The following is a 27,022-nucleotide window of genomic DNA, read 5'->3' as shown; positions in this document are numbered from 1 at the left end:
ATGGCTGCTTCTATATAAATCCTAATCAAGGCTTAATTTTAATTGTTTTTGTAACTTTGTAATGAACGTAAAAATTATTTTATTCTTTGTTTTATTCATCCTTATTCTGTTGCTGAGTAGTTTTTATGATTTGTGCTATTCCATCTCAATGTCATAAGTTCTAACAACACAAGACGATGAAAGTTGAATCTTGACATACACCTGTGGCGATTGTGATTTGGAAATATAAGTTTTTGCCGTTTCGTTCTACACATTGTTTTACAAAATCAGTATTATTTAAATAGAAAGTTGTAAGTGTTTGGCGTTGTAATGTTGTTGTTGTTGGAGCTTGTAGTTGAACAAAGCGATCACATCATCAAGTTACAAATTTGCAGCATGTGGTTGTTTGTAATTTCTGGTCTATTGATCATGAGTTATTGAGTATCCAAGATCATGCAAACTTTTCACAACTATAAAGTTCGATTGTTCGTGCTGATTTATTATTGTCTCATTGCAGGCATTTCCAAGCATTCACTTCAGTTTAAATTGTTGGCAATTTGTGCTTATGTAAGCTCGAAGGCTTAAACAGTTAAAAATTGATGTGAAATCTAAGTTTCCATAATAAGTTTCTCCATTAATAGCATAAACTATAGCAAGTGGCGAAGTAACGAGATAACAAACATATCTTGGAAATAGAGCCGATGAACAACTTCGCTGAAGACTTTTTAAAATTTAAACGATTTCCGTACGCGCTCTGAAAAGATTATTTTAACAAATCAAGTAGTTTTCATTCAACCTAACTCATTCTATAACGTATGAATCGTAAGTATGTATAAAAGTGGGTTTTGTATGCATAAAACGACAAAGTAATTAGTAATTACATCAATGTTTCTATTATGAAATTTAATGCGTCAACTTGGATGATTTTCCTTTCATTTTCCATAGACATCATAGATTGCGGGTTTAAGATTAAAGTTACTCCTTAGCGCTTTACGCGGATAATTTTGGAAGGAAGTCAGACATTAATTAACGCGCACCGCGCCGAATGCCAGGTGACGTCACAAACAGATAATGAAACTCGTGGTCATTTTATTTTGACGGCGGCTGAGAAGGTCGCAGCTGTGAGAAGTTGTGCGTTGGTTTGGTCAGTTCAACGTTACAGCGTAGAGTGAAAACTTGCTCTGGTACTTTTGATGAGTTGAACATTCAATATTTTGTTGATAGTGACACAAATGCTTATGATAATGGTCAATTTTGTGTAAACTTGTTAGTTTCACTTATTTTGTTGATTTGGTGATCAAGCTAACTTAATATGTTGTAGCACAATTGTATTGTTGGCATCTTGCATGTTTTATAAAATTTTGGGTTTTATCACTTTTTCCTTTTCGTTAATTGTACGTGAGCATGTTTGTACTATGACTAAATGGCTAAAGTTGTTAAGACTTTCAGCTCCAATTTTTGGTTTCTTGAATACATTTTCGGTTGTCGACAGATCTATATCAGTTATTGAAACTGGTTTATAGCTTGCTAGGTTATATAAGGGTAAGTTAGCTTTCAAACTGGTTTTGGCTTGTTATAAAAAACAACATTTTTGTAAGCAACTATGGTAGGGTTTAAAGTTTTTTAATCTTTATCAAAGCTTAACATATAGTAAGGTCCTACTATAAAACTTTGGATGCATAATAGCGTAAATTACAATATATATCTTGACTCGACTGTATATGTTGACCATTAATATTTTTAGGTTCAAGCGATGATTCTCAGATCAACAAGCCACCAATGACGTACACATTCTAGAAATGTTCTGTCTTCCAGCGCAGCAAAGTTTTCATTCTTATGCAGCTACTTTTCAGAATTAGGAGCTGTAGCAAATATTTTGTGATAAACAGCTCACAGAATTAAACTTTGTTTTCTATGGTGGGTCAGCTTTGTTCTTGTGATCAGTGAAGTGTTCCAATCATAATGCATTCATTGAGTTTATATTATTCTTGGTATTTGTTTTTGGGTTCTCGCTATTTCAACGATAAATTACGTTGTGATTTTGCGTACGTTTATAATTACCTTTTACCTTTTACGGCTTCTTGCTACACTAAACTTAATCTAAATTTTTCTAAATTAAAACTTATATTCACCAAAATCCAAGCGGCTTTAACGACTGGCTGAGTGACCTACTTTGAGTTCGGTGGGGATGAAATAGCCACTTTGTTGTTTCTTACGGTCCATTTAACAAAATCGAAGACACGTTTAAGCCGTGTGCATTATATGGTGGATCTCTAGTGGACAACGATTCATTGAATAGTAATAATTTCTTCCGAGTTTTCAAGAAATTTTGCAAGCATTTGATGTGGAGCAACTCTAGAAAATACACTGTTCATATTTTTTGTCTGACGCTTAAAGGTTGTAGACCCACAAGTTGGTGTCAAGGTGAGGCTGCTTCATAATCCGTTCCATCTTGTCGTAGTAATTCAAGGTCGGCCTTCAAGTAAGGAAGGTCGACCTATAGGCCTGCATCTAGAGATGAGTTCATCGTGAACGATTTCGTTTGAAATTCCGACATCGTCAAGTCAGCGGCCTTGTCTTAGGTTTTTGAGTTGGCGTGGTTTCATGTGATAGGGTAGAGAGCTGCAGCCAGTGCGCTCGGTCACACTGCTTTTCCTGATCTTGGTGGGCCACTTGACTCATTAAGCAGACAGCGTCAGTCATCCATGAGTTTTTGAAGGCCACTGAACAAGGCAAAGTGAAAAGGATCCTTTAGTTGTACACCAACTTCCGTTCCGTCACTTAATGATCAGATGAGCACGACCAGCTGCCATTATTCTCGATATTCTTCTGGGTTAGTCGGATAGAAAAAATTGATAACCTGCTGTTTCTACGGCAATATCACCTTGTGATTTGAGGTAAACACAGTCTGTTAAGTTTTTGTAACGTGTAAACAGTACTCTGGCAGTAGGCTAACTTCGCTAACAACGCTGAGCAAAGAGATATCTCTTATTCTTATATATTCTTATCGCCTTAGTCGCTTTCATCATCACCTTGTCACTCACTCACGACACTTTGCAGGTATTCGAGAGTTGTCAATTTTTCAAGCTCGTGCATCGGTGGAAAACGCCTTTCCGCCGGCGGCGCCTCTCCGTTGAAGTGTATGAAGGGCGCAAATACAGTTGTTTTTTTGTTTTTTTTTAAGGCTCTGGTAAAGCGTTCATAAATCGACAGTGTTCGATTTCATCACAGTGGTTATTTCAAATTATTAGCAAAACAACGGGACACCTTTTGCGGAATTCATTCTTGCCGTGCTCGGACAATCGTCTGTTTTTCGATGATCCGTCCAATCTGCAGACTCGCTTTTTATAGATGTTGATGTGCAATTGTCTTGCTATCAATGGCAGCTTGGAGTGCATTTTAATTTTCAATGGTCCAGTTATTTTCTGCGGCCTTACGCGGTCCACAACAACGGTGGACAACACAACAGTCCTTTCTACCAGGCTTGTATTATTAGATAGAGGAAAAAAGGCAGTGCTAGCAGTGAAGATACGTTCAGAAACATGTACAGAAGTGCTATTTTAAGTCGACGTCTTGGATAACTGGCAAGATTGGGATCTAGTCCTGGTAACCCAAGTAGCGAGTAGGGAAATGTTTGATTTAGGTCTACTAATACGATGGGTGACATCCATCCATAGTGGACTATAATGGCGCCAAGAATATTTAACCTCCATCTGTTGCACTGGCCGGGTATCGAACCCACTACCTCCATACCAGCAAGCAAATTTTATCCAAATCAGCTACAGACAGGAATTTATTTTGCATTGAATTTCAAATATATATCTTTCAAAATAGACCAACCAAATAAAAATGCGCTCAATAATCTGCCAGTGCCCGAATCGCCCGAATCCGCCCATTCTTTCCCTTTCTTTCATTCATTCCCATCCTACCACCTGTTTGGGAGTTTAGGCTTCTATTTTCCTGTAATTCTCCCATGGCCGAGAATCGAACCTGGAACCTCTAGCACAGAGTGCAGTCTCGAAGCACACGAGCTATGAAGCTGCACATGCATACAATGTGGTGTAACGTATATAGCCGACGACGAAGCCTAAGTTGTTAAATTTTGAAAATGGAAAGACACAGGCCATGTGGCTGCACAGAGAGCTGAACTGGGTACTTCTTGCTCCGATTTCTGTAACACAGGTCGCGAGCAACAACGCGTCTGGCCTAATCATCAACTATTCATACAGATTCCATGATCACACCAGTTGAAAGAAAAATAAGTTTATGTTTGTGAAGAATAAAAGCCGGAACGTTTGCACCGATGTCGATGACGGAAGGCGCGATCATTTCTATGAAGTATGCTTTGCTCCTGCTCTGCGTGTAACTCTTTGTTCGTCAGGGTGGCCGACTGCCCGACCGCCCGACCGCCCGACCGCCCGACCGCCCGACCGCCCGACCGCCCGACCGCCCGACCGCCCGACCGCCCGACCGCCCGACCGCCCGACCGCCCGACCGCCCGACCGCCCGACCGCCCGACCGCCCGACCGCCCGACCGCCCGACCGCCCGACCGCCCGACCGCCCGACCGCCCGACCGCCCGACCGCCCGACCGCCCGACCGCCCGACCGCCCGACCGCCCGACCGCCCGACCGCCCGACCGCCCGACCGCCCGACCGCCCGACCGCCCGACCGCCCGACCGCCCGACCGCCCGACTGCCCGTTCATTTCAACTCACGGTCGATTCAACTCTGGACAACTCGAACATCGTACGATGAATCAGAGAATAATTGAGCCCAAGGATTGTTCAATCCAGATGTTGGTTGGGTCATCCTGAGTTTAATTGTTATAGATGTATCTTCTTCGATTAAACTCTCCAGAAATTGAATTGACTTGAAATCGTTCGTGAATATCATAATACTGAGATAAAATAATTAAATGACCCCGACGTGATTTGAACACGCAACCTTCTGATCTGGAGTCAGACGCGCTACCGTTGCGCCACGGAGTCGTCATGTTGACAAACGTTGTAGCAAGATCTAAAACGTATACATGCAATAAATACAAACTTTATGTCTTGATCCTAGAAAGCGTAGTTTGTACGATGATGTTAAATACATATTTTCACTTTGCTTTGATTTTCAAATTTATATTCTGTTGGTATAGAAGTTCGAAATTCGAGCGCTAGCCCGCGTCCCTGATCTGGTAGGCGCCTCAGTTTGAGAGATCAAGGATTTAATTCTTCCGACTGTAGACGAAGCTGATTACGTTTTATTCACCCAATAGTGGGGAATCGAACCCGGAACCAACCAAACCAAGTGCAGTGTCGAATCACACGAGTTACAAAGCGGGACAAGCAAACGATGTTGTGTAGCATATGTGACCAACGTACATGCATCAGTTGTAAAGTTTGCAAACATAGAGATACAACCATTCCACTGCAGGGGGATCTGAACCCTGGATCATTCGCTCCGAGTCCTGCGATTACTATCGCGAGCTACAAATCGTCTAACACGAACTTCTTTAATCAACACTGATATCTTCATCAGGTAATAAAATTGAAAATATTTCAAGTTCAAGACTTTAAAATATCGATCCCAGAACATTTGCACTGATGTAAATGACCACTTAGGTTCATTCGTCCAGCGCTCGTCAGTACCAAAACATGAAGTGGTCCGGACCTGATTTGAACACGCCACTTTCTGATTTGGAGTCAGTCGCACTACCGTTGCGCCATAAAGGCGTCGATTTTAAAAGGTAGTACCAGCACAGACGACGTAAGAAATTAACGTAAGTCGTGAGTTTTGTGATGGAACTTCTGTCACAATCATCTGGGAACCAAAACTATTCAGCGGCGTTTTTCAAACTTTGAATGAATTAGGTTTATGTTTTTGTAAGTTCAAGTTAAGTAATTCGAAGTTTCTTGAAAAATCAGAAAACGTTTTAATTTACTGTAACTTATCTTTAGATTAACAGCATGGTTAACAGGCTATGGTTAATAATCTTTTTATTTCAGTTCACTTTTATTCGGAAAAGTTTCCCACTAAACTCTTCATTAAATTCTCAACTGGCAGTATTATACACTTGCAAATTTGACGCCGAGAAGTGTTTATTCAATCGAAGTAATGTCAATTCAATGTTAAGAAATTCTACGTTATTGGTATTTTATTGCAATATAATAATTGTAGTTAGAAACTGATCGTTTCTATCGATAAACTATAGTGTGTAAATAGATTGTTTTTGCTTTAGGCCACTCTAAGCGCTAATGATTTTCCATCTTTTCAACTCACCAGCAACACCATAAGTGCTACAACTGGTTACGGGTTACCTGGTCCAGTCACCACAGCTTTTGTGAAGAACCAAACGGAACAAGCAAGTCAAGAATGCGTTGTGGAATGGATCCATGACGGTTCAGATTTTAACGTATTTCATTATAAAGTAGTTTGTGATATTGTTTGCTTTAAACTTAAAAGCAATTTAGTTTGTTAAAAAGTGTGTTCACACTAACATTAATACATTATACAGTATAATTCTTTAGATCACAGATCGACGTTTTAAGTGAAAATTCGTCAACTTCTGTTACTTTCTCAAATATTTCCCAGTCAAGTTTCCCAACAGAGCAAAGACTCATGGTTATTGCTCCACTTGACCTTCACGGACACAACTTAACTGTTAATATGACGGTAGAGATAATTTTAAGCCTTTTTGCTTGTTATGATACCTATTAATATTTCTCTTGTGTCTTTAAAATCAAATTCATTTATAAATTATTATCTGCCTAATATTCAGATCCAAGCATATTCATGCGCGGGAGCCGGTCCATCTTCCATTGTCAGTGGATTCTGTGTTTCTCCGCTACTTTCTCCGCCGCAAACCAATTCGCCTCCTCAATCGTGTATTCAGATACAAACTTTTTTTCTTGTGGGGATTGTGATTGGAGTTGTCGCATTTGTAGTTTTGGTTTTAATCATTGCACATTTTGTGCGGAAAAGGTGATTTTCGATGTTTTAAAAAAAACAAATCCGTACCGCTGCAACAGATATGTTAAATGGCCCAACACGGTAGTTTCTTGTACCTATAATTGAATTTTTATGCAGACAGACAGACAGGTTTTAGTTTTTGGGTTAAGGTGAATTGATTTTTGTGGAAAAAATAAAAACTTTGTAAAGAAAGTGTATCAAGCCTTTTTATCCATTAATTTTTTATCATCTTAAGCGAAGAGGTTAAGTATCAGTTTTATTTTTTTCTTTGTTCATCTTAATTAAGAAATCATTAAGCAATTTGTTCTTGCTATACTAAAGATGATGTTAATTGCAACCTGCAATTGTAATTATACTGTATATTTTGTTGAAAACATATGTTTTGTAGGAAATTTCATTCACATTGGCTTGCAAGATGTACCGAAATATCAACGTGATTTCAAAAACGTTCCAAAGTTGGCTTCGTGTAAAGAATTAAATTAAGGTTTACAGAAATTAATCGCTGTGTTTCAAAAAGTTTTTTTTGTTACAATTATGAAACAGATAAAGCAGAGTAAAGTTTCAATCGGAAACAATTAAGTAAAACAAGTATTTAAGTAAATATAGTAAAACAAAGATCTGTATACATTAAACAGTCAGGACTTATACAGCCTTCTTCATGGTGTGCAAGATAATGTTGAAAGTAAACAGCATACACATAGTGTTAATGCAATTCTACATTGCGCCTTATTACTATCATATGCAAGTTATGATGCCTGAGATTCTTTGCATAATTTGTTCATAATTGTTAAACAGAACCCATGTTAACATCATCACCCAACTGGACCGCCCAAGTATCACGAGAACTTATAAAGACAGTCAAGAATATCTTCTATTCCAGGGGTTCCCAACTGGGGGTACGAGATTGAACACCAAGGAGTACGAAGATTCTTGGGCCACAAATTATGATTTTTGCATTTTTCTGTGAAATACCGGTTTAACGTTTAATTGAGCTATAAAAGAAATTTAATTTAGCAATATGTATATGAAAAATTCCATCAGAATTTTTTTGGGGGTACGAAGAATACTCCGACCTGACAAAGGGGTACGAGCAGCAAAAAAGGTTGGGAACCCCTGTTCTATTCCATGGCAACGTATAGAGATCTGTTTTACTATAACGCAACCGCTACGTTTACAGGACATTTAACAACTGCTCTTTGAGTTGTTTATTACACTACTGTACATTTAAAATCTCATTTATTAGTAAAGTCGTGATTACGATAGATTCTAGGATCATGAATCCATCCTGTCCAACAGCCAGATATGAAATTCAGTTTTTAGCCGGTTACAGAGTTACCTGTGCTTAATAGTTAGCGCACTTTTTTGTAGGCGGGCTGCAGGAACCTGCATGGTATATTACGAAATATTTACGAACCTTTTAAATTTTTACTAACCTGAAAGATTCATGCTTAAGTAACAACATACCTGGTCATTAGCAAATATATTAAACATTTTAAAGCTGAACGCAGCAGACGAAGAAAATTTTAATTTTTTTCAAAGGAATGCTCCAATAAATCATTGTTATGTCAATTTGCATTTTTGCAAGGTATTGGCACTATACAATACAAAGCAAAATTGAACCAATCAGAGATTCTTTGGCTAAATTAATAGCTGTATATATAAACATTCTCTTTTAGTCAACTTTTTCCTGATATTTCCAAGTATTTGTATTAGAAAATATTATTAAATTATAACAAGAGAATAATGCATTGAGACAAATTTTATATGTTTTTATACTCGAAATTGGACACCAGAAAGCCACAAACCTAATACTAGCTACAATTAGTTTATATAAGTGTCTTAACCTTCAAAGTTATTACATTACAAGCAGAAAAATAAATCAGTACTTTTACAAATTGTCGTCAGGTCCAGCCCGAGGTGTTATTCAATCTTTACAAAATTATTACGTTCTGAGAGTTTTTTGTAACATCATGTTTCCTTTTGGTGATATTGCAAAATTCATTCCTTAAAAAATATAAACAAAATCCATGTTATTAAAACAAAATTAATCAATCAATCAATCATTGTAAAACGAATAAACTTAGCTTACCAGTCAGAAATCCGAATGAAGTATTTTGCTTTGTAAGTTACAAATCCATTGAATCCATATGAGACGAGAACCGTGTAAGCGCCCATATCTAGAAAGTATCTTGTTTGATACACATGTATGACATTTTGATATAATTGAAAACCAGTAATTTACAATTACAACATAGCCAAATGACATGGAGTCACACAAATGACTCACTATCGTATGTTCAATATTAGCACATTTAAATATGCGCTATTTAGTCACGAACAACATAAAACAAAGCCTACTTTCCCAAATTAGCCATTCCCCAACTTGAAGCTCCCTTATCATGACGCTTTCGTTGATGATGTCTCCTCCATCGCAGCTTATTCCGTAAATTTTACTGGATAATGGTTTGTTTTCATCGTCAGCAACATCCTTAAGAAATGCATAATGTGTCATAAATTAAACAGAAATAGAAGTTTCAACTATACATGATTTTTATATGATTTTATAGGACATCTATAGATGTATATTTTAAACATAACCTGTTTCACCTCAAGGGGTTTGGGGAAGGAAAACTTTTGTTCCGCTATAACTGCGTTAAATGCACCATATATTCCGTCGCCAACAAAGTAATCAAGTTTACCTTAAACAATCAAAATTTTAAAGTAACGTTTTAAAGTTTACTTTATATGAAATAATAGCGAATTAGGTCATAACCAAAAATTTTACTGTGTTTGGTTTCATGTGTTTTTTTTTTAGATTTAATTTCAATTTTTATCCCATGTAGTTTTAGGCAATTTCATGATCTATAACTGATTAAAGATTGTGATATCTATAAGCCTACCTTCCAGTTTCCTTTTTCCAACAACATTGGTCATAAGCTTAAACGCAGTGTCAACAAAATACCTTCCAGGTTCAGCAATAATTCTCACTTCATTCACATCAGGAAAATATTCATTCACAGCATGGCGAATGACATTTGAAAACTTCAGTTTTAGGTGACATGCAATATACATAACACATTCTTTGTAAGACTGAATAAGGAACTTATGTGTATTTACGTGTATTCTCTAAGGTTAGCGATTGCTGTAAAACAGACTTTTTAAACTTTTAACTTCTTTTACTTCGTTCGTTCCGTTCGTTTCACTTCTACTGCACACAAGAAAATTTAAACCTTTTAAATGGCTTTTACACTGTAGGTGGAAACCAGATGTTTGTAGTTTCAAATGACAAAACTTTAAGTTTCACCAAAATGAATATACTGTGCTTGAGTAACCTCGGAAAATTTGACTGGCGCATCGTCAGAACCAGGAAAGCCTCCTCCAATATCCAACACATCGAACTTAAATCCGACTGTCTTTGCAAAATCGAACAATGTTTTGGCGTCTCCAATCGCTTTCGGGAAAGCTCCAGCGTTGGTGCATCCATTTCGTTGACCAGTATGAAAACTTTATCACAACACAATTGATATTGATTGAACAAAAAATTTTGTAAACCATAAGTTTATGGTCGGAATGTTAAAGCTATGCCCATATCATTCCTTTTGAGCTGATATTTCCACTTATACTTACCATATTCCAACCATGTTTAGTTCCATATGCTTTGCTTGTGCAATCAACTTCTTTGCTTGCTTTACGTCAACTCCAAATTTATCTCCGCGTGAACACACAGCTTCTTCTTTGTTGCTTTTGATCCTCAGTAGAAGTCTAAGATTAATTATGTATATGGCGTTACACATGAAAACAAAGAAATGTCGAAACCGCCTTAACACATTTAACTTAACATTTGGCAACGCGCAATAAATATCAGTTACGAAGAACTATGTTTGGCTATGCAAGTTGATCTGAAAAAATTTTCAAACAGTAGTTTTCTTATACCTGGCATTTGGGTAAATTCTTTTGATCTTTTCAAGTTCGTAAACGCTATCACAAGTCATTAAAGATACTTGATTCTCCTTGGCATATTGAAGATGTGTGAGAAATTTTTGAGTATGAGCATAAACTATCTTCCCAGGGTCAACCCCACATTCCAAAGCTAACGCAAGCTCATTCTAAATAAGGCAAACATCAATTGTTTTGCAAACATACGGATAGAAAACCAATAAACGTAGTATAGTTTTGTAATTTGCAACGAAAACGACACAAGATTATGACACAAGACACAAGTTATATTTCTTATACCTGACTTGCACAGTCAAATCCAGCACCAAGAGCGGCTAAAAACCGGACGACAGGTTGTGCGTAGTTGCACTTTATCGCATAAAATGGTTCGACTCGTGGTAAATGTTCTTTCCAGTTCATCCACTTTTTAAGCACGTCACCCAAATCTCCGAGGAAAAAAGACTCGTCCCAGTCCTACCAAATAGTTGTCACTCTGTTACCACGGCCATGCACGTAAGCATAGTCTTACCTAAATACATATAATCGCTTGCAAGACTTATGTCAATTTAAATAAATTACCTGCCAAGAAAGTAACTTTATAGAGTAATAGGTCTATATCCAATATAAAAAAATATAATCAAGCCATCATTATCATATAACTACATTGAAAAGGATGCGATTGTACAGGTCAGAGGTCGGGAACCTATGGTTCGCCAGCCAGATGTGGCTCTTTTGGTGAGGGTATCCGGCTCGCAGATAATTAATCTAAGCTGGCACTTCTTAGCAAAGTTATTACGAATAAAACTTTTTCTGTAAGTGTAAGTCGCATTAACAGTAAGAAGAATGTTATTAAAGAGTAAATTCAGACATTTACCGTTGTCTAAAGTTGTTGGTTTTGCTTAAAAATGCACACGTCAGTTGCATTAAGTGTTGAAAAATATTATACGGCTCTCACGGAAGCACAATTAGAAATATGTAGCTTTCATGGCTCTCTTAACCAAAAGTTTCCCGACCGCTGGTATAAGAGATGTATGTTGTGTAGCTATAACTGAAACGTATAGTTTCAATTCATCAATATCTCAAGCGAGTGTAACACTATTATTTTATCTGCGCGTTAAAAATGAACGTAATTGCATCAGGTTAAGTTTCTTAGAGAAATTCATAAATTCTCAATTCTGTTTTACAATATTTGTACTGGTATAGTTTGTCGAACTGATGACTACAGCGATAATACCTTCACAAAATACATGTGATTTTGTTTTTTATAGCGAAATAGACCCAAAGCATGACAATAAAACAAATCATTTACGTATCGAGTGCCCGGTTTCAACTTACATCCAATTGACATCGCAAAAATTCACGAGCCACCTCTTTTTCTGTTTTTGTGTCTTCGACTAAACTTATGTCTTGTCTGTTTGGTATAAAAATGGGAGCATCGATAACTTTAGAGCTATCTGTATCTGCTGAACTCATTTTAAATAAGATAGAAAATTGTTTCCCATAAAAGTTTGCTTATTACAAGTTGATAGATGACGCAACAGCGCAATGTATCTACATAAAATGGTGTGATTTCTATTAAATATTAACCAGAAACAGCAAGAAAACAAACAATTGTGTCTTAACACACTGACTAAAGCCTGATATCCTAGCAAGGTAAGTCACGCTTGGCTGGGCTTCCTACACTGCTGAGTGTTAAAACCGTTACAAGGCAAGCACAGTCAAAGGTGTGGACGCTGCATTGTTGCAATCTTTCTTTACTTAGCTTCACTATTCCAGACTAAAAATGTCAATAACTAACATTTGGTACTAACAAGTCCAAGAGCCGCGACTTTTTCAAATGTAATACAGCATTTTTAAACTGTACTTGACGAAGTGACATAGCCTACACTGTGCCTGAGACACACTATCAGGATTGTCGCTGTGAAACGGCCCACTTGAGCACGTGCGTCGCGCGTGTTTTTTTTGTAACATGTTTGGTGGGTACTATTAGCTTTTTATGCAGGATTGTGGTGGCCCCACTGCGTTTGGTGTTTTAGTGATTCTAGTCGAAGATTCCGAATTGAAATAAATATAGAGTTCCTGCACTCCCGGATTTTCACGCTCTACTCCGTACAAATCAAAATCATCCAACCATCCTGCGGCTCACGGTGTCGGTGTAAGAGTCCACTTGTATAGACTCCAGTTCGGATATTTACAGAAAATGACGGGAGTTGCATAAACATCGGTAGGACTGTTAGGTATGTGTAGCATGATGGTTAAATAAATTACCGTTGTAATAATAGCATTTGTCTTACAAAAAAAAAGGTTGCACTAATTGTTACAATGGCCGGTATAAATATTTTATTAATTAAACGTTGACATGTCTTAAATAATATATTTTTCATGAAAACGAAAATGAATTAATACCGTTGATCTGGATATTTAAATATAAAATTTATTCTTTGATAAAACTAGGAGGAAAAGAGACAATTATAAACAAACGAATATCACAATGTTTTTAATATCTCAAAATTTTTATGCCAATCAACACTGTACGTATCTGTTATAATTAACTTATTTCTTGTTATTGTTTCTCCAATTGCAAGTTGATATTCTGTTTTTTATTTGTTCCTTTAATTTTATCTGCAGAGATATGGGCGTTAACGTCCTTGGTATCTCCGAGAGAAAAGCTGCGGGTCTTGACAACACAATTTGATGACGTTCGTGCTCAGGCTCGATTCCGCACATTTTTGTTTTGTCGAACAACATTGTGTATATTTAATCAAATTCCCCACGTAACAGATTCATTCATTACACTGGTCAACAAAAATTTTGTTGCATTTCTACCAACACTTGTTCTTACCTAATTTGGGGGCGCTGAATCCGAATCTGACCTTAGTTTTTTTCTGCAAGGTGTAAATTTTTTGCAAAATGAGATTTTTTATTTTTTTCTTTACTAAATTCAAATTTTCTGAAAATTACATGATTTGTCAAATGACGTTCTTGCTTATAGTCGAATAACCAACCTCAAAACAAAAATAGGTTCCCAGAAATTATTGTGTTACCACTAGCATTTGTATTTACAGACAATTAGGCACCAAATGTTTGAAAAAATGTAACAAAGAACATTTTTGCTGGTAAAATACATGTAATAAGCGAGTTTTTTTGCAAAATGACATTGAAAAGAATGATGGAAATCCAATAACTTCTGCGTTTGTACGCTTTTTGAGTTTGCTGCTTTAATTTTATCATATGACAAAGCAGGGAAAGTGTAAAGAAGATGATGAAAGGATTCATTGTCAAGATTTAGAGCTTTAACAAACGGTGTTATGAGACCTAGTTTGATGTGCAGGGGCGGAAAAACAATTTTGTCTCTGCTTACGATTGGGTTGTGTGTTACATTAGGCATGCCAACTTGAAATGTTTCACGTAAGGGCCGCTCCTTCTGTGTCCAATGTTTTTCAGTTGCTCTGCTATCCCACATGCATAGATAACAGAGAAATTTAGTGTATCCTTTTTGCTGACCTAGCAGAAAACTAACCATTTTGAGGTTAACACAAATGATCCAGTTGTGCTCATGTTATCTGAGCAAATCCATAACAATTCTGATGTCATCATGCCATTCCTTTAAGACAGTGGAGTGACCAACTGGAACAGCTTCATAAACATTTCCATTGTGTAAAAGGACACACTTGAGGCTGTGCTTAGTACTGTCCAAAAACAATCGCCATTGTTCTGGATCATACGAGGAGATACCCAGTTGTTCGAGAAGACCAGGTATATCGTTGCAATATACCAGCATATTTTCCTCTGAAAAATAGGGAAGAAAGAGTTCTTCTCTTTTTCGAAAAAAGGAAACCTTTACAGATTGATCTAGAACCTGTTTTTCCTTGAGTCTGGAGGCTAAGAGCTGAGCTTCTTGCTTGGACAAATCTAAATCACGTACTAAGTCATTCAGTTCTGATTGATTAACAGATTCTGTATCTGTTCTTTTATACTCAATTTCCATAACCTCTTCCCTTTCCGATTCAGTTTCCTCATCTTCAGAAAATGTAAAACCACTAAAGACTGGAGGAGGGAATCTATCAGAGTGCGGAACAGGTCGTATAGCTGATGGTATACTTGGATAAGAAAGCATTAGTCGGCTCTTCCTGCCAACACCTTTCATATTTACCATGCAAAAGTAGCAGTCAGTCGTGTGATCTTGGGGTTCACGCCACACCATTGGAATGCAAAAAGGCAGACTCTTCCGCTTTCGTTTTGTTCAGTCTCTGAGCATTTCTTCGCAGTTATGGCACACAATATGTGGAGACCATTTCTTATATTGATCGCCAAGATGGATGCCAAAGTAAGCTCTGTAGGCAGGCTTCACGAACGATGTTATATTTCATCTTTGACGAAAGAAGCGTATACACACCACTCATATAACAAAATGAATCAGGTTTATTTTTGCATTTACGAGTGTAAAATAGAGCTTATAACCTCTCCTACAGCATCTATCCGCAATACCTCACTATAATCAAACTGCTTAGCTTCTTCAAACGCCCTTAAACAGCAGTAGGCTACAACTTAAAAGAGCTGAAAGCTTCTATCTGAAACACTGGTACTGTACCATACAGACTGCGCACACTAAATATGAGCCAGAAACGAAAAAATTTAAATTGTCGATTGCATAAAAACTAGAGCATGCATAAAAAAACTGATTGCAGATTTGAAATCAGCATCCCAAGATTGTGTAGAATCAGTTAAAAAATCTCATGCAACAAAAAATTAAAAAAAATTTGTTGACCAGTGTTATCGCTTTAATAAAGACTTATGTTGTTCGTAACATGTCAGCTTTTCAATAACATTAACAACATTAACATTAACATTCAATAACATGAAGTGAGCAACAAACAACTTCCTCAGCTGTGGACTTTAGTTCTTCATAGTTCATGCTGGGACCTACCTCTGCACCGTTGCATTTCATTTCCAACTTAAACTCTTCCGGTCAACTCAGCATAAAAGCATGTTTTCGAGCAGCTGCTGTTGCGTCCACAATGTCCCAGACACTTTCAAACGTGGATTAAAACGAGCTAAAACTTTATCCAAGCTTATTTTTATTGTAGATAAAACCTGGTCCAGATCACTTTTTTTAAACGTGTTTTGAAGCTGCAGGTCCTGCCGTGCTCGCCAAATGTTACCGGTCCTTTCTTAGTGCTGGTTGGAAGAGACTTGCAGTTAACTATACCAGATTGTATTTCAAAACGGTAAAAACTAGGCACGTCTACCCAGCAGTAGGCTACTTTGTCGGTAGAATCAGTATTCGCTCGACAACGAGCAAGGCGCAATCACACTTACCAGTGCATCTGGCCTAAGGTAGAAAATACAAAGACAAGACAAACCAAGCAGAAAACAACGTAACAGTTTAAATCCTTTAACTTGCATATATTGTGGGTTGGTATATTAAAATCGTACATTTATGCGATCTAGATAACATTGAACATATTTTTGGGTAATGAAGGTATATCACGTCGCTGCAGAGTTCATTATGACGCTTTGTTACCCTTTATTGTGACACATTTCATCAAAACACTTATACCTTAACCATTTTGGGAAAAATTTTTAAAGAATGGAATGTTATTGTATTTTGTAAATTATTTACTCATATATCAACATAAAAGATAAGGCCACCGTCAAAATATAGTCAATAAGGAGTTTTCTGTTAGTTTGAAATTGAATGAAGATGTTTGTAGAGTAAACAAGATGATGCGTAAAAGATACAAAAAAAACTTATAAAAAAATTTATCATACCGATTTTTATAGCGAAAACAATAAGATTACCGAAAAATTATTGATTATGCTTTCACGGCATAAGAAAAACAATTGGAGGAAAACAAAGCATTGTTCAGCAAATTAATCAATGCAAAACCAAAACCGTAGAAATTTCCAAATTTGATAAGAATACTACAAATGAATTTTAGGAAAAAAATGCAAACACTTACTTTATATAAAACAGACAAATATAAAATGTTATGCTGTACAAGACAAGTTCTGGAAGCCCATATTGATGACGTACTCGTATAGGTCAATATTACGCGAAGTTGGAGTAAGTTGCAAACGACTCAAGGTATTCCTTCACAAACGAGTAGCAAAACTTATAAAGTTCCTGTAACAACAATATTACAATTACAATAACACAACAATATTTATAACCAATAACGCCACATATTTCTTTCAATTAGTTTTGCTTACAACCAATTACGCCAAGATCGTTTACAAAAGTGGTAAAACTCACCAAACTGTTGACCATATTTGGGCAAATGTCTCTCAGATCCTTCACTGTCCTGAAAACGTCGATTCTGTTCTCAGACTTCAGTCTCTCTACAAGATTAGAAATCGCAATGAATGTGCCGGTCCTCGTGTGTCCGTTGCTGTTGACATAAATTGCAATAAAGGTAAAATATGCAAAATTCATTTATGAAATTTCATTGAAAATTCATTCAATTACGAACCAATTCATGAAAATACACATATTGTTTCTATTGAAATAAGATTCTAATGAATTACCTGCAGCAGACAAGAACACCTGAGCAAGTATGGCCTTGACAGAAGGTCTGAGCTGCTTGTATGACGTCAAGAAATGTTTTCAAGTTAGGGGGAACAGCTTCATCATTCCAATTTTGGAGTGAAATAAAAGAGGCTTTGTATGCCTAAAACATTTCATAAACATTTTGCATTAATCATCATTGTTAAATTGACTTTTTCGTTTATATCAAAAAAGTTGTTTTATAAATTTCGACCAAGATGTGCTTTTTTTCTTGAATTAATACACTTACTGGGAAAAAGCTCTGAGCGCTTGAAATTGTCAAAAACTTTTCAACGAAACCATCGTGAACTTTTGTAGCATCAATTGTGATGCAGAAGTCGCCCAATGTAGCAGAGTCTTGTGAAAGTTGGTTGACCTGGGAAGAATTTTGACCGTACTTTTGATTTTTCAAATATATTCCTTTCTTTGATGAGTTAGATATGAATTTAAACAAACGCGACATTAGTTTTCATAATAAAAATTCATAAAATAAACCTTGCAACATTATACCTATTCCTTACTTTATCATTTATTTCTATGACAGTTCTAACATTATTTTCAACCAAAAGTTTAAGAAATTCTTCTTCTCCACCGGCAGGGGCTGATTGTGAAGCAATGCAGTTTCCAGAATAACCAAAGATCTTAAAATACAGAAGTGTAAAAAAATCTTTTACTCGCTTGGACAATATGTTACCAGTCACTGGTGTTGCTGGCAAAATATGCAAGTGCCTACGTGGTGTACGTACAAGTGAAGTGACGTTTGCAATCAGTCATTTGTATAATGCAATGTTACAAACGTTTAGAATAATGAATAACGACTGACTAACTTTAACGTAGTAAGCATTGAGGAATTTTTGTGGTTTGTTTTCATCCATAAAGAGAATTTTGCTCGTGTATGAACAAGCAGGACTTATGGTATGAAGATGTTGAAGACGTTTAAACTCTTTCGATAGTTTTTCGTTCCTGACAAAATTGGTCAAAATATAACAATGTCTGCGCAATATGTACGTAGAGCAAGTTTAAGTTAGAGCTTAAATCGGAAACAATTAGACAATTTGGCAAAGAAACAATATAAAGCAAAGTGCTTAATAAAAGAAAACACTATGTAAACAATGTCATACTCTATTGCAAAGCATTACAAGTTGATAAAAAATTAAGTGTACATACTTTCACATCTTACCAGTTATCCTTGAATATTAGCTCCGTAAATTCCGGAGCTAATATGTCACTACCCGGTAGCATGTGGCTTTCTAACAGCAGTTTGTGAATGAACACGTATTGAGGCTGAAAAAGTGACGTATGCTTACTGAATATACGCAAAAGAGGTGATTCCCAACAATAAAATAATACAGTACAACATTATAGAGACAATTGACATTATGGTTGTGCAATTTTATTCGAGTGTTTCAACCATTAAATTCCTGTATAAGAACTTACCAAAGTTTGAACCATGTCCATCCTGTTTCCTCGCATCCGGAGAACTTCTCCTGCAACGTCAACTTTTCCTCTTTGCTCAAGCTCACTACACAAGTTATCCATGGCAATGAATGTTCCTGATCTTCCAGATCCGGCGCTGCAAAGTCAATTTTAAATTATGAGCATTTTATGTAAGCATTTGCGTAAAGAATACTTTTCTTTGTTTTGTTGGTGACAGTTATTCAAAAATGATTTACCTTTTCTGCTTAAGTATAATATTGCCTACATAAATGCTACTCTTCTGTCAATGTTCATAAATAGTTGCACAACACTGATAAAATAGAACTTGCAAATATACATAAATTATTGCCTTTGCATTGTCTACACCCTCACTTACCTGCAATGTACAACAATGGGACCAGTTGCCTGTTTCTGCCAAGTTTCATTCACCATTCTCCGCAGATAGATCATGTCTGATGTAGTCAAGGGAATGCCATGGTCTGGCCAAGATAACAGTTGAAACTGAGTCACTGTTCGGTTTTTCTGAGGTAAAAGGAAAATTAAGGTTAGTAAACTGTTAGATTTAGTTTAGGTTTTGTCATTAATAACATAATTTACCGAAATAGAGCGGTTTAGTATGAAAATAGTTCTTCGTTTGATATCACCCAGATTTTCTTCATTTGTTGTGGAAATTTCAAATTGACCATGAGTATTTTTCTTGCCAGGTTCAGGCCAGTAAGTGGCACATTTTACCTGTTTTGATGACAACATTAAATACGTAACATGTAATTAAATACAGTTCAAACATTTTTTAAGGTTGTGATCAAATGCTTGCTGACATATCTCAGAAATAAGAATTTCTGAAATACGCTCTTCGAATCTTCCCGTAATAATTGATGCATTTCTTTAAGGAACATTGTGAGAAATTTTAAATTGTAATCCTACTTTGTCATGCTCCATTGTTCTGCACAACATCACAATTATTGAAACGTTTTGTTCCCAAACCATCGTCCAAACATCCTCAATCGTGTTGTTCTTTGGCCCTTGGGTTGCGATAAATCTTCTCCCTTTCTGGAAGCTCTGATGTATACCAAAAGTAACTTGATTTTTATGTAACAATGGATGAATAATAGGGTTTGTTAGCATTAGCATTAGGTAACGTTAACAAATACTTTTTCTGTTAATCATTACAACGCTGCGTCACCTCAATGTATGATGCGTTGATGTAATCCCCTTCTGATGATCCTCTCAAAATAACCCGTGAGTTATCGTCTGAATATAAAAGAAACGCTTATATCACACACAAAGTTACCACAAGTCACAACTTACTTCGATTAATTACACCGTATTGTTTGATCTTTTCATGCAGATTATAGTTATTATCAAATGGTTATTTCTCAGAAAAATATACTAACTTGAGTAAACATTTTTGTAACGGTTTTTTTTTGCGTTTTGCTTGGTTTTTGAAGACTCGTGTGGAAGGATTGGGCTTTGCTCTTGGATTATCTACTCATTAAAATCACGTCTAAAACTTCAACCACATATAAACATCTTATAAAGTACAGTATATGTTGTTATAAACCAGTTACCACATTTGTTTCCGCTAAACACAAAACTCACTTTAAATTCTTCGCAAAAGCCTGCATAGTTATTGGCACATTTCGTGGAGTAAATCTTTTCCATGTCAACTGCAGAAATCTCCGTCTCAGAATAGCCAGCAGTATTAACGTACACGCTCTCTTCAGCTAAAAAGTAAATGTAAATTACGTTCGTTACATTTAACATTTAAGTTAAATTTGGTTCACACATTATCACAGAAACACATCAACGCACGAAACATTCAACTCAGCTTACCAAGTGTGGTGTTTGTGGAAACGTTCAAGCTTTCCTTCGTACTTGCCACCTATAACAATCAAAAAAAGGTGGCTTGATATGAATCGTGTAATAATAAGTGTCAATTATGTAGCAATATAAACCAGTAGCAAATTTTAAATTAAAAACATTTATTTTTCTGAATTACCTCAGATATGTCGACATGAGATTCGTTTTGAGATTCATTTGAATTGCTTTGCGATTGATCACGAAGATCTTAAATGCAAAACGCGAAACTTACTACACGCAAGTATTCACAACAGCAATAGTAATTCGACATTTTCTGGACTTTAACAAGCTATTATAAGGGACAGCTACATGAAATAAAATATAGTAGGCTATAGGTAAATTGTCCAGTTATTAAAATGGATGAGGCTTAGGAAGAAATGCAAAAACGTATTGTTTGGAGATGACACTTCACAACTGTAACTTTTATACGATAACATTTTACAGTGTAAATAAGGAATTTTTGCATAAAGTTTGGTGCAAAGACTTTCATAATGCAACTCTTACCATCGCGAGAATAAGATTTCACAAACTTTTTGGTAAGGTTTCTATTTTTCCTGGTAAGAGCAAAATAAGATCATTAATAACTAATTGATGAAATAATAAACTATATAGGAAAAATTAATAAAATTAAGATCACCATAATGAGATAGATACTTTTGTTAAAATTTGATAAAGCAAAACCCACTTATTATGAAATAAGTATCCAAATAACAGAAGCACAACTACAAATGCGACAACTCCAATCACAATCCCCACAAGAACATCAGTTGGCATCTGAGTACTCGATTGAGGAGGCGGATTGGTTTGCGGAGGAGGAAGTAGCGGAGAAACACAGAATCCACTGACAATGGAAGGTGGACCGGCTCCCGCGCATGAATATGCTTGGATCTGAAATTATGTAGATAATAATTAATCGATTTCGATTGAACGAACACAAGAGAAATATTAATAGATATCATAACAAGCAAGAAGGCTTAAAATTTACTCTACCGTCATATTAACAGTTAAGTTGTGTCCGTGAAGGTCAAGTGGAACAGCAACCATGAGTCTTTGCTCTGTTGCGAAACTTGACTGGGATAGATTTGAGAAAGTCACAGAAGTTGAGCTTGCGTTACTCAAAATATTGATCTGGAAGATGATGTGAACAGTTATAGTTGTAATGTGAACTAATTTGTTTGATTTGGTAAATTGTCTTTGTTTTTGACCAAAATAATATCACAAATTACTTTATATTGAAGTATGTTAAAATCTGAACCGTCATGGATCCATTCCACAACGCATTCTGGGTTTGCTTGTCCTGTTTGGTTCTTCACAAAAGCAGTGGTGACTGGATCAGGTAACCCGTAACCAGTTGTAGCACTTATGGTTTTGCTGATGAGTTGGAAAGATGGACAATCATCAGCCCTGAGAGTGGCCTAAATCAAACAAATACAATTAAAATATATCATTGACGATAATGGTCAGTAAACAATGTTGTAATAGTACAGTAACTAGATTGGTAAATAACAATACACAGATAAGAATAAACCCAGATTTTTTAAACTGAACCGAGATTACTTCAATCGAATAAGCAGTTCTCGGCGTCAAACTCGCAATTCTAACGCTGCCAGTTGAGAAGTTTGCCAAGAATTTCATGGTAAAACTTTCCCAAATAATAGTGAACTAAGTGAAAAGATATGCAAAAGAAAAATAACATCATTAGCATTTTATAACAAACCAATGAGCTAAATTCAAAGTAAGCTGCTTTCAACAAGCATTGTCTTTTTTCAAGATATTCTATAACTTACTTATAACTTACTTTGAATTTACAAAACATAAACCTACTTCTAATTGATTTAACGTTTGAAAAACGCCATTGAATAATTTTGGTTCCCAGGTGATTGTAACACCAGATCCATCGCAAGACACAGGACGTTCCTTGATTTCAACTGATAAAAAGTAATCAGAATCAAATTGCTGTCAAGTTAGCAATGTTGGCCAATTAAAATTGCCATCGATATTTCTCTCCTTGGAAGTATTTTTAAAAACCGTAGAGTACAAAAGGAGGAGACCTCCTTTTATGGGCCTATAATATACAAAGGAGAGTAACAAAGGAGTTATTCTGATATAAAGTTTTCCAATTTTTTATGACGGAGACGACTTTGAGCGTGGAAATATGTGCGTTTCCTATCGACGCTATGACGTCACACTTTAACATGAAGATCGCTCATATAATGTCGAAACTACAATATCCGCTTGTTGTTAACGGTATAACGTCATTTGAACTTGAAGACTGCTTGTGAAAACGGAAAGTATGGGATTAAGAAACAGGTACGTTGTATTCTTTTCTCCGCAGTCGCTCTTTAAGTAATATCCTGCGTATTTGCACATAAGTCCACAGCAATTTTGAAATCTAGTTTATCTACAATTTATTATATTTATTATATATATTTATTATTATGTGTATATATAAGCATCAAAATAGAACAAATGGTCATATGAAAGAGTACAACTTTTTCCTGACATCATGCAAACAGATAAAAGTTGTAGCTTAACACAGCACGTATGACGACTTACAATAACAGTGAGTGAAACACAACAATTCATATTTTCAGATACTGTTATTACTGTTTTAGGCATCTCGGAACAGATAATCGTGTTGACATTTACTAAGTACGAAACTACCAGATAAGTGTAACCTACCAGTTAGATAAGTTCTAACAGCTATTTACAAGTTACACGCTCATCCGACATGTTACTATAATGTCACCCGGCTCGCTTGTTATTCATCGCAACTCATATACCGTTTCCTACTGTATATAGGCATGTCATGTAAAAGCGTGTAAGATGGATATTATTGCGTCAACTTTTGAAAAATATATTACATCACCATCAATATTTTATGTCGTTTGCCGAGTAAAAGCAAAAGAGCTACCTTATATATTTAAACAAAATCACTGATTTTATACTCACATTTTATCTGGCAGACGTAATAGCCAGAACTCGATCCACATATTGTCGAAATTTCTGACCAAGCTTGATTATCGGTGTAATGATAAGCAATTTGTTGGCAAATGTCCGGGTTTGCTGACGGAAAAGTTGAGTCATCAGTGACCAGAGATCCATTACTCCAAAACCAATCAGTTTCGTTCACGTCCGAACGAGCTCCGATGAATACGTTAATGTCTGAAAATGCTCAACTACTTATTGTTTTTGATTTATCAAGCTTGCTAGCATGCCTAAACGTAGTAGTACTAGTATTGATTAAGTATCATTTCGGCGTTCGTAGCAAAATTATGTTTAATAATGTGTTATCTTACAGACAAAACAAGGGAAGTGAGTTATATGTAATTACCTATTCGACAGAGATAGAATATTTTTAAAACGTATAAGTATATGATTTTTATCCATCACCAATTATCTGCAACCAACTTATCACAACAGGTATAAATAGTCATGTTATGCAGGTTCACATTTTTACATTTTACCTGGAATATAGATTGGAGAAAGTGCGACATTGTATGGTCGGACCACGTTTGATATTGGACTGAGTCTCGTCGACCATGCTTCGTTTCTATGACGGAATATTTCTCGAACTCCTGGACTTTGTTCCGCTCCCCCATATCGCATAAAATCGTGATTAAACCCACTGCCAACATTGCATGGATTTTTTGAAACCAGCCACTTGTAACGATTTGTACTAATTACTAGAGCTTTACAGAAGTAGATCGGAGTCGTGTAAACGTCCGTCGATCTGCATAAACAAAAATAATTTAAAGGACACCAAATCAACATGCAAGGGTATAGTTATAGTTTTGCTTGTTACAAATGTGCCATCTGAAAATTATTTTGTAAAGAAAACTAAGTAAATCGTTACAGACTTTTTTGCCAAATGGTTAAACTTAAACATGACACATGAAGTTGGTCATTTACTTTCTGTATAGATTGAAATATGGAAAATTTTCATCAAGAATCCAGTATTCTCCAATGTCATCCATTGTATATTTGTAGTTATCCCGGTAAGAAACGTATATCCTCTGCAAATCTAGAAACCCAAGAATAAACACGGTTACAAAGTTGTGGTCTGCTATTAATGGTGCAGCATTACAGATTTTTTGTACGATGATTTATGGCATTTTATTCAAAAGAGGGTTTTTATCTTTACTATTACGAAGTAGATAAGTTTAAAGATGTCGCGCATTGATCTATCTGATGTGCACATCATGTTTATAACAAAGTTACTCACGTGTTTACTGTATAAAGTTAATACAGTTGATAATTGGAAATGTGCATACCTTTTGCATACTTTTCATTCATTTTATTTATGATTGCATCAAATACTTTAACCTCGTCAACGCTGGCAAGAAATCCTCCATTTGCTAAACATTGATTCTCTGACTGGATATTGGTTTTTTGATGATCGGACAAAATGAAGAGATTGTTGTCAATCACTCGCCAGGATGAAGGACAGTCTGATAAAATAGTTGTTTGTAAGTTTTTATTATTTATCTGCGCTATATCTTCACTGCAACATATTAATCTATGCGGAGTCTATAATCTACACTTAATCTATGCGGAGTTTGAACTATTTATAAACAAACGCTTTGTTTTTTTGTACTTTTTAATATAGGCAAGACGGAGTTACGCAGTTCTCCAAACTTACAGTACACATTGCTCCGTTTACTGTACATTTCTGTTACAGCATGGACATTGGTTAAAGAAAAAAACCAACCATACCTGCATTTGTTAGTCTAAACGTAATTAATGTCGCTAATACTATGCAGACAACTGAACAAAGTGGATATTCCATCTGATATTTCCAGAAAATATATGAATTTATCCTCAACTGCAACAAACTTGAACGAGCTGTTCAGAGTTACAGGCTATCGCTTGATCTCTACGTTAATTTCTTTGCTTGTAGCTATACAACAGAACGAAGCATATTACTGTACCACATACAAATGAAGAAATCTATACAGACTTCCTGGTACAGCTGGTATGTAGTCTGACGTAACAATACGTGACTCAGAGAGAATTGGTGACAATTAATTACCAGCATCGATGTATCAGGTCGATGATTTGACTGAGAATTTAAATGAAATCTCCTTTGGCTTTGCAAAGCTCATCACTGAGAATTAGTTTCTGACAAAGAAATTTTTTTGCAACTTAAGGATCGGTTCCAAAAAATTAGTAGGTTATTTATATGTTCAGGATCATACAAATTAATCACGTCTTAGTCTGTCTGTCTTACAAAGCTATGATACTGTCAAGTGCTACAAAACACAATCACGTTCAGTTGCTATAAATTCTGTTTCGACGAAGGGCATATAACTATATACGTATATACAACACGCACATACGTTAAAAATCGTTCCATTTCTAGCCTTCGCAGACAAACATGCTTTTATGACAACGAACTTCGAAAAAAATTTGACAGCTTTGCTCCACTTTAGCCATGTCCAGTGTCAAGTCAACATACTGAAATGAAAACACAGTCAAAAACAGCTTTCAACGCAAGGAAATAAAAAAACATTGAATTGCAGAAGTTAGTTTGACTTACAACCGCCAACGTTAATCAGTTTTGAATAATAATATAGCCTAATAGTTTTTATCAATGCATTTAATGTTTAAGTAATAACTCAAAATGCATCCGTCTTTTGAGCACTTTTTACTAATTCTAATTCATTTCCGTTTATTGGTATCGATAGTGACATTTACAACACGGCACAAAGGACAATATTCACAGAAGAATGAAACCAACAATCCACGACATGCTACCACTTAAGCCACCCGCGGAATATCACGATTAACTGATGCTAACTTTATTGCCGAAACATTTATCCGAAAATAAATCGAACTTACCAACGTAAATAGAATAAAACGAGAAGGGAAAGAGCTATGTGGATAAAAATGAGCAGTGTCCGTTTGTGGATTTAGTTTAACGCGAAATAATACGGATTTAGCACAAAAAGAAACAAGCAACATTTCATAGAATAGTTACTTCTGATTAAAGCCGTAGACAACAGGAGTTACGGTTTGAATAATCGCGCATCAACCCTGTAGCAGGGTTTAAAAACCACGGAATCAAATGTTTTGATTGAAACCATATAAAACAATATAAAAAAACAACTCAATTTATAAAAATTAAATTTGTTTCACGACCCCAAAATTACATTTTGCGCGGCAGTTTGAGAAGTCCTGTCTTAATGTACCACTGCTTTTATTTTACACAAAAAATATGCTAATGCTAATGCTGTAGTAGTAACTAAGTTTAATTTGCGAATAACCGAAAGCAGATTCAAATGTCTGATTACTGATATAAATTT

At 35.9% G+C, this 27,022-nt stretch overlaps 2 protein-coding genes and 1 non-coding gene across 3 annotated transcripts; all 3 read right to left on the bottom strand.

Moving 5' to 3' along the window:
• Window positions 1-4,896: 4,896 nt before the first annotated feature.
• Window positions 4,897-4,968, bottom strand: Trnaw-cca (transfer RNA tryptophan (anticodon CCA)). The gene has a single exon. It is a non-coding gene; the product is annotated as a tRNA-Trp (tRNA).
• A 3,421-nt stretch (window positions 4,969-8,389) lies between these two features.
• On the bottom strand, window positions 8,390-12,414 carry LOC143462419 (antizyme inhibitor 2-like). Its single transcript, XM_076960584.1, has 10 exons — window positions 12,209-12,414; window positions 11,174-11,347; window positions 10,871-11,043; window positions 10,565-10,699; window positions 10,270-10,441; window positions 9,838-9,979; window positions 9,545-9,636; window positions 9,296-9,425; window positions 9,027-9,114; window positions 8,390-8,941 (listed from the first exon to the last, which is right to left on the bottom strand). Exons 1-10 carry the CDS (start codon window positions 12,344-12,346, stop codon window positions 8,869-8,871), a joined length of 1,317 nt encoding a protein of 438 aa, XP_076816699.1. The 5' UTR covers window positions 12,347-12,414; the 3' UTR covers window positions 8,390-8,868.
• A 3,664-nt stretch (window positions 12,415-16,078) lies between these two features.
• LOC143463404 (uncharacterized) lies at window positions 16,079-25,387 on the bottom strand. The gene is made up of 26 exons (XM_076961870.1): window positions 25,360-25,387; window positions 24,992-25,168; window positions 24,630-24,741; window positions 24,185-24,450; window positions 23,670-23,882; window positions 22,542-22,645; window positions 21,944-22,132; window positions 21,708-21,845; window positions 21,403-21,605; window positions 21,222-21,271; window positions 20,857-20,924; window positions 20,691-20,739; window positions 20,457-20,581; window positions 20,252-20,342; window positions 20,041-20,108; window positions 19,782-19,916; window positions 19,455-19,589; window positions 19,234-19,379; window positions 18,858-18,993; window positions 18,601-18,704; window positions 18,248-18,383; window positions 17,942-18,061; window positions 17,671-17,796; window positions 17,402-17,544; window positions 17,130-17,265; window positions 16,079-17,000 (listed from the first exon to the last, which is right to left on the bottom strand). The coding sequence occupies exons 1-26, from the start codon at window positions 25,385-25,387 to the stop codon at window positions 16,926-16,928; spliced, it is 3,273 nt and encodes a 1,090-aa protein (XP_076817985.1). The 3' UTR covers window positions 16,079-16,925.
• Between the last annotated feature and the right edge of the window lie 1,635 nt (window positions 25,388-27,022).

The sequence above is a fragment of the Clavelina lepadiformis genome, chromosome 6, assembly GCF_947623445.1.
Source record: "Clavelina lepadiformis chromosome 6, kaClaLepa1.1, whole genome shotgun sequence".
In the NCBI taxonomy this organism is placed as follows: Eukaryota; Metazoa; Chordata; class Ascidiacea; order Aplousobranchia; family Clavelinidae; genus Clavelina; species Clavelina lepadiformis.
This window is presented reverse-complemented; position numbering and strand designations above follow the sequence as displayed.

Bases quoted from the DNA above. Each gene is read 5' to 3' on its own strand.
- LOC143462419 (XM_076960584.1), bottom strand. From the start codon at position 12,346: ATGAGTTCAGCAGATACAGATAGCTCTAAAGTTATCGATGCTCCCATT. The intron at 9,980-10,269 runs GTTACTCAAGCA...CTAAAACTGAAG, and splicing joins CGCCAGTCAAATTTTCCGAG to TTTTCAAATGTCATTCGCCA. The intron at 9,637-9,837 runs GTAGGCTTATAG...TGATTGTTTAAG, and splicing joins TGGAAAAAGGAAACTGGAAG to GTAAACTTGATTACTTTGTT.
- LOC143463404 (XM_076961870.1), bottom strand. From the start codon at position 25,387: ATGTACAGTAAACGGAGCAATGTGTACT. The intron at 19,380-19,454 runs GTAAATTATGTT...CTTTTACCTCAG, and splicing joins TACTAAACCGCTCTATTTCG to AAAAACCGAACAGTGACTCA. The intron at 17,001-17,129 runs GTGAGTTTTACC...TTGTTGTTACAG, and splicing joins CAAATATGGTCAACAGTTTG to GAACTTTATAAGTTTTGCTA.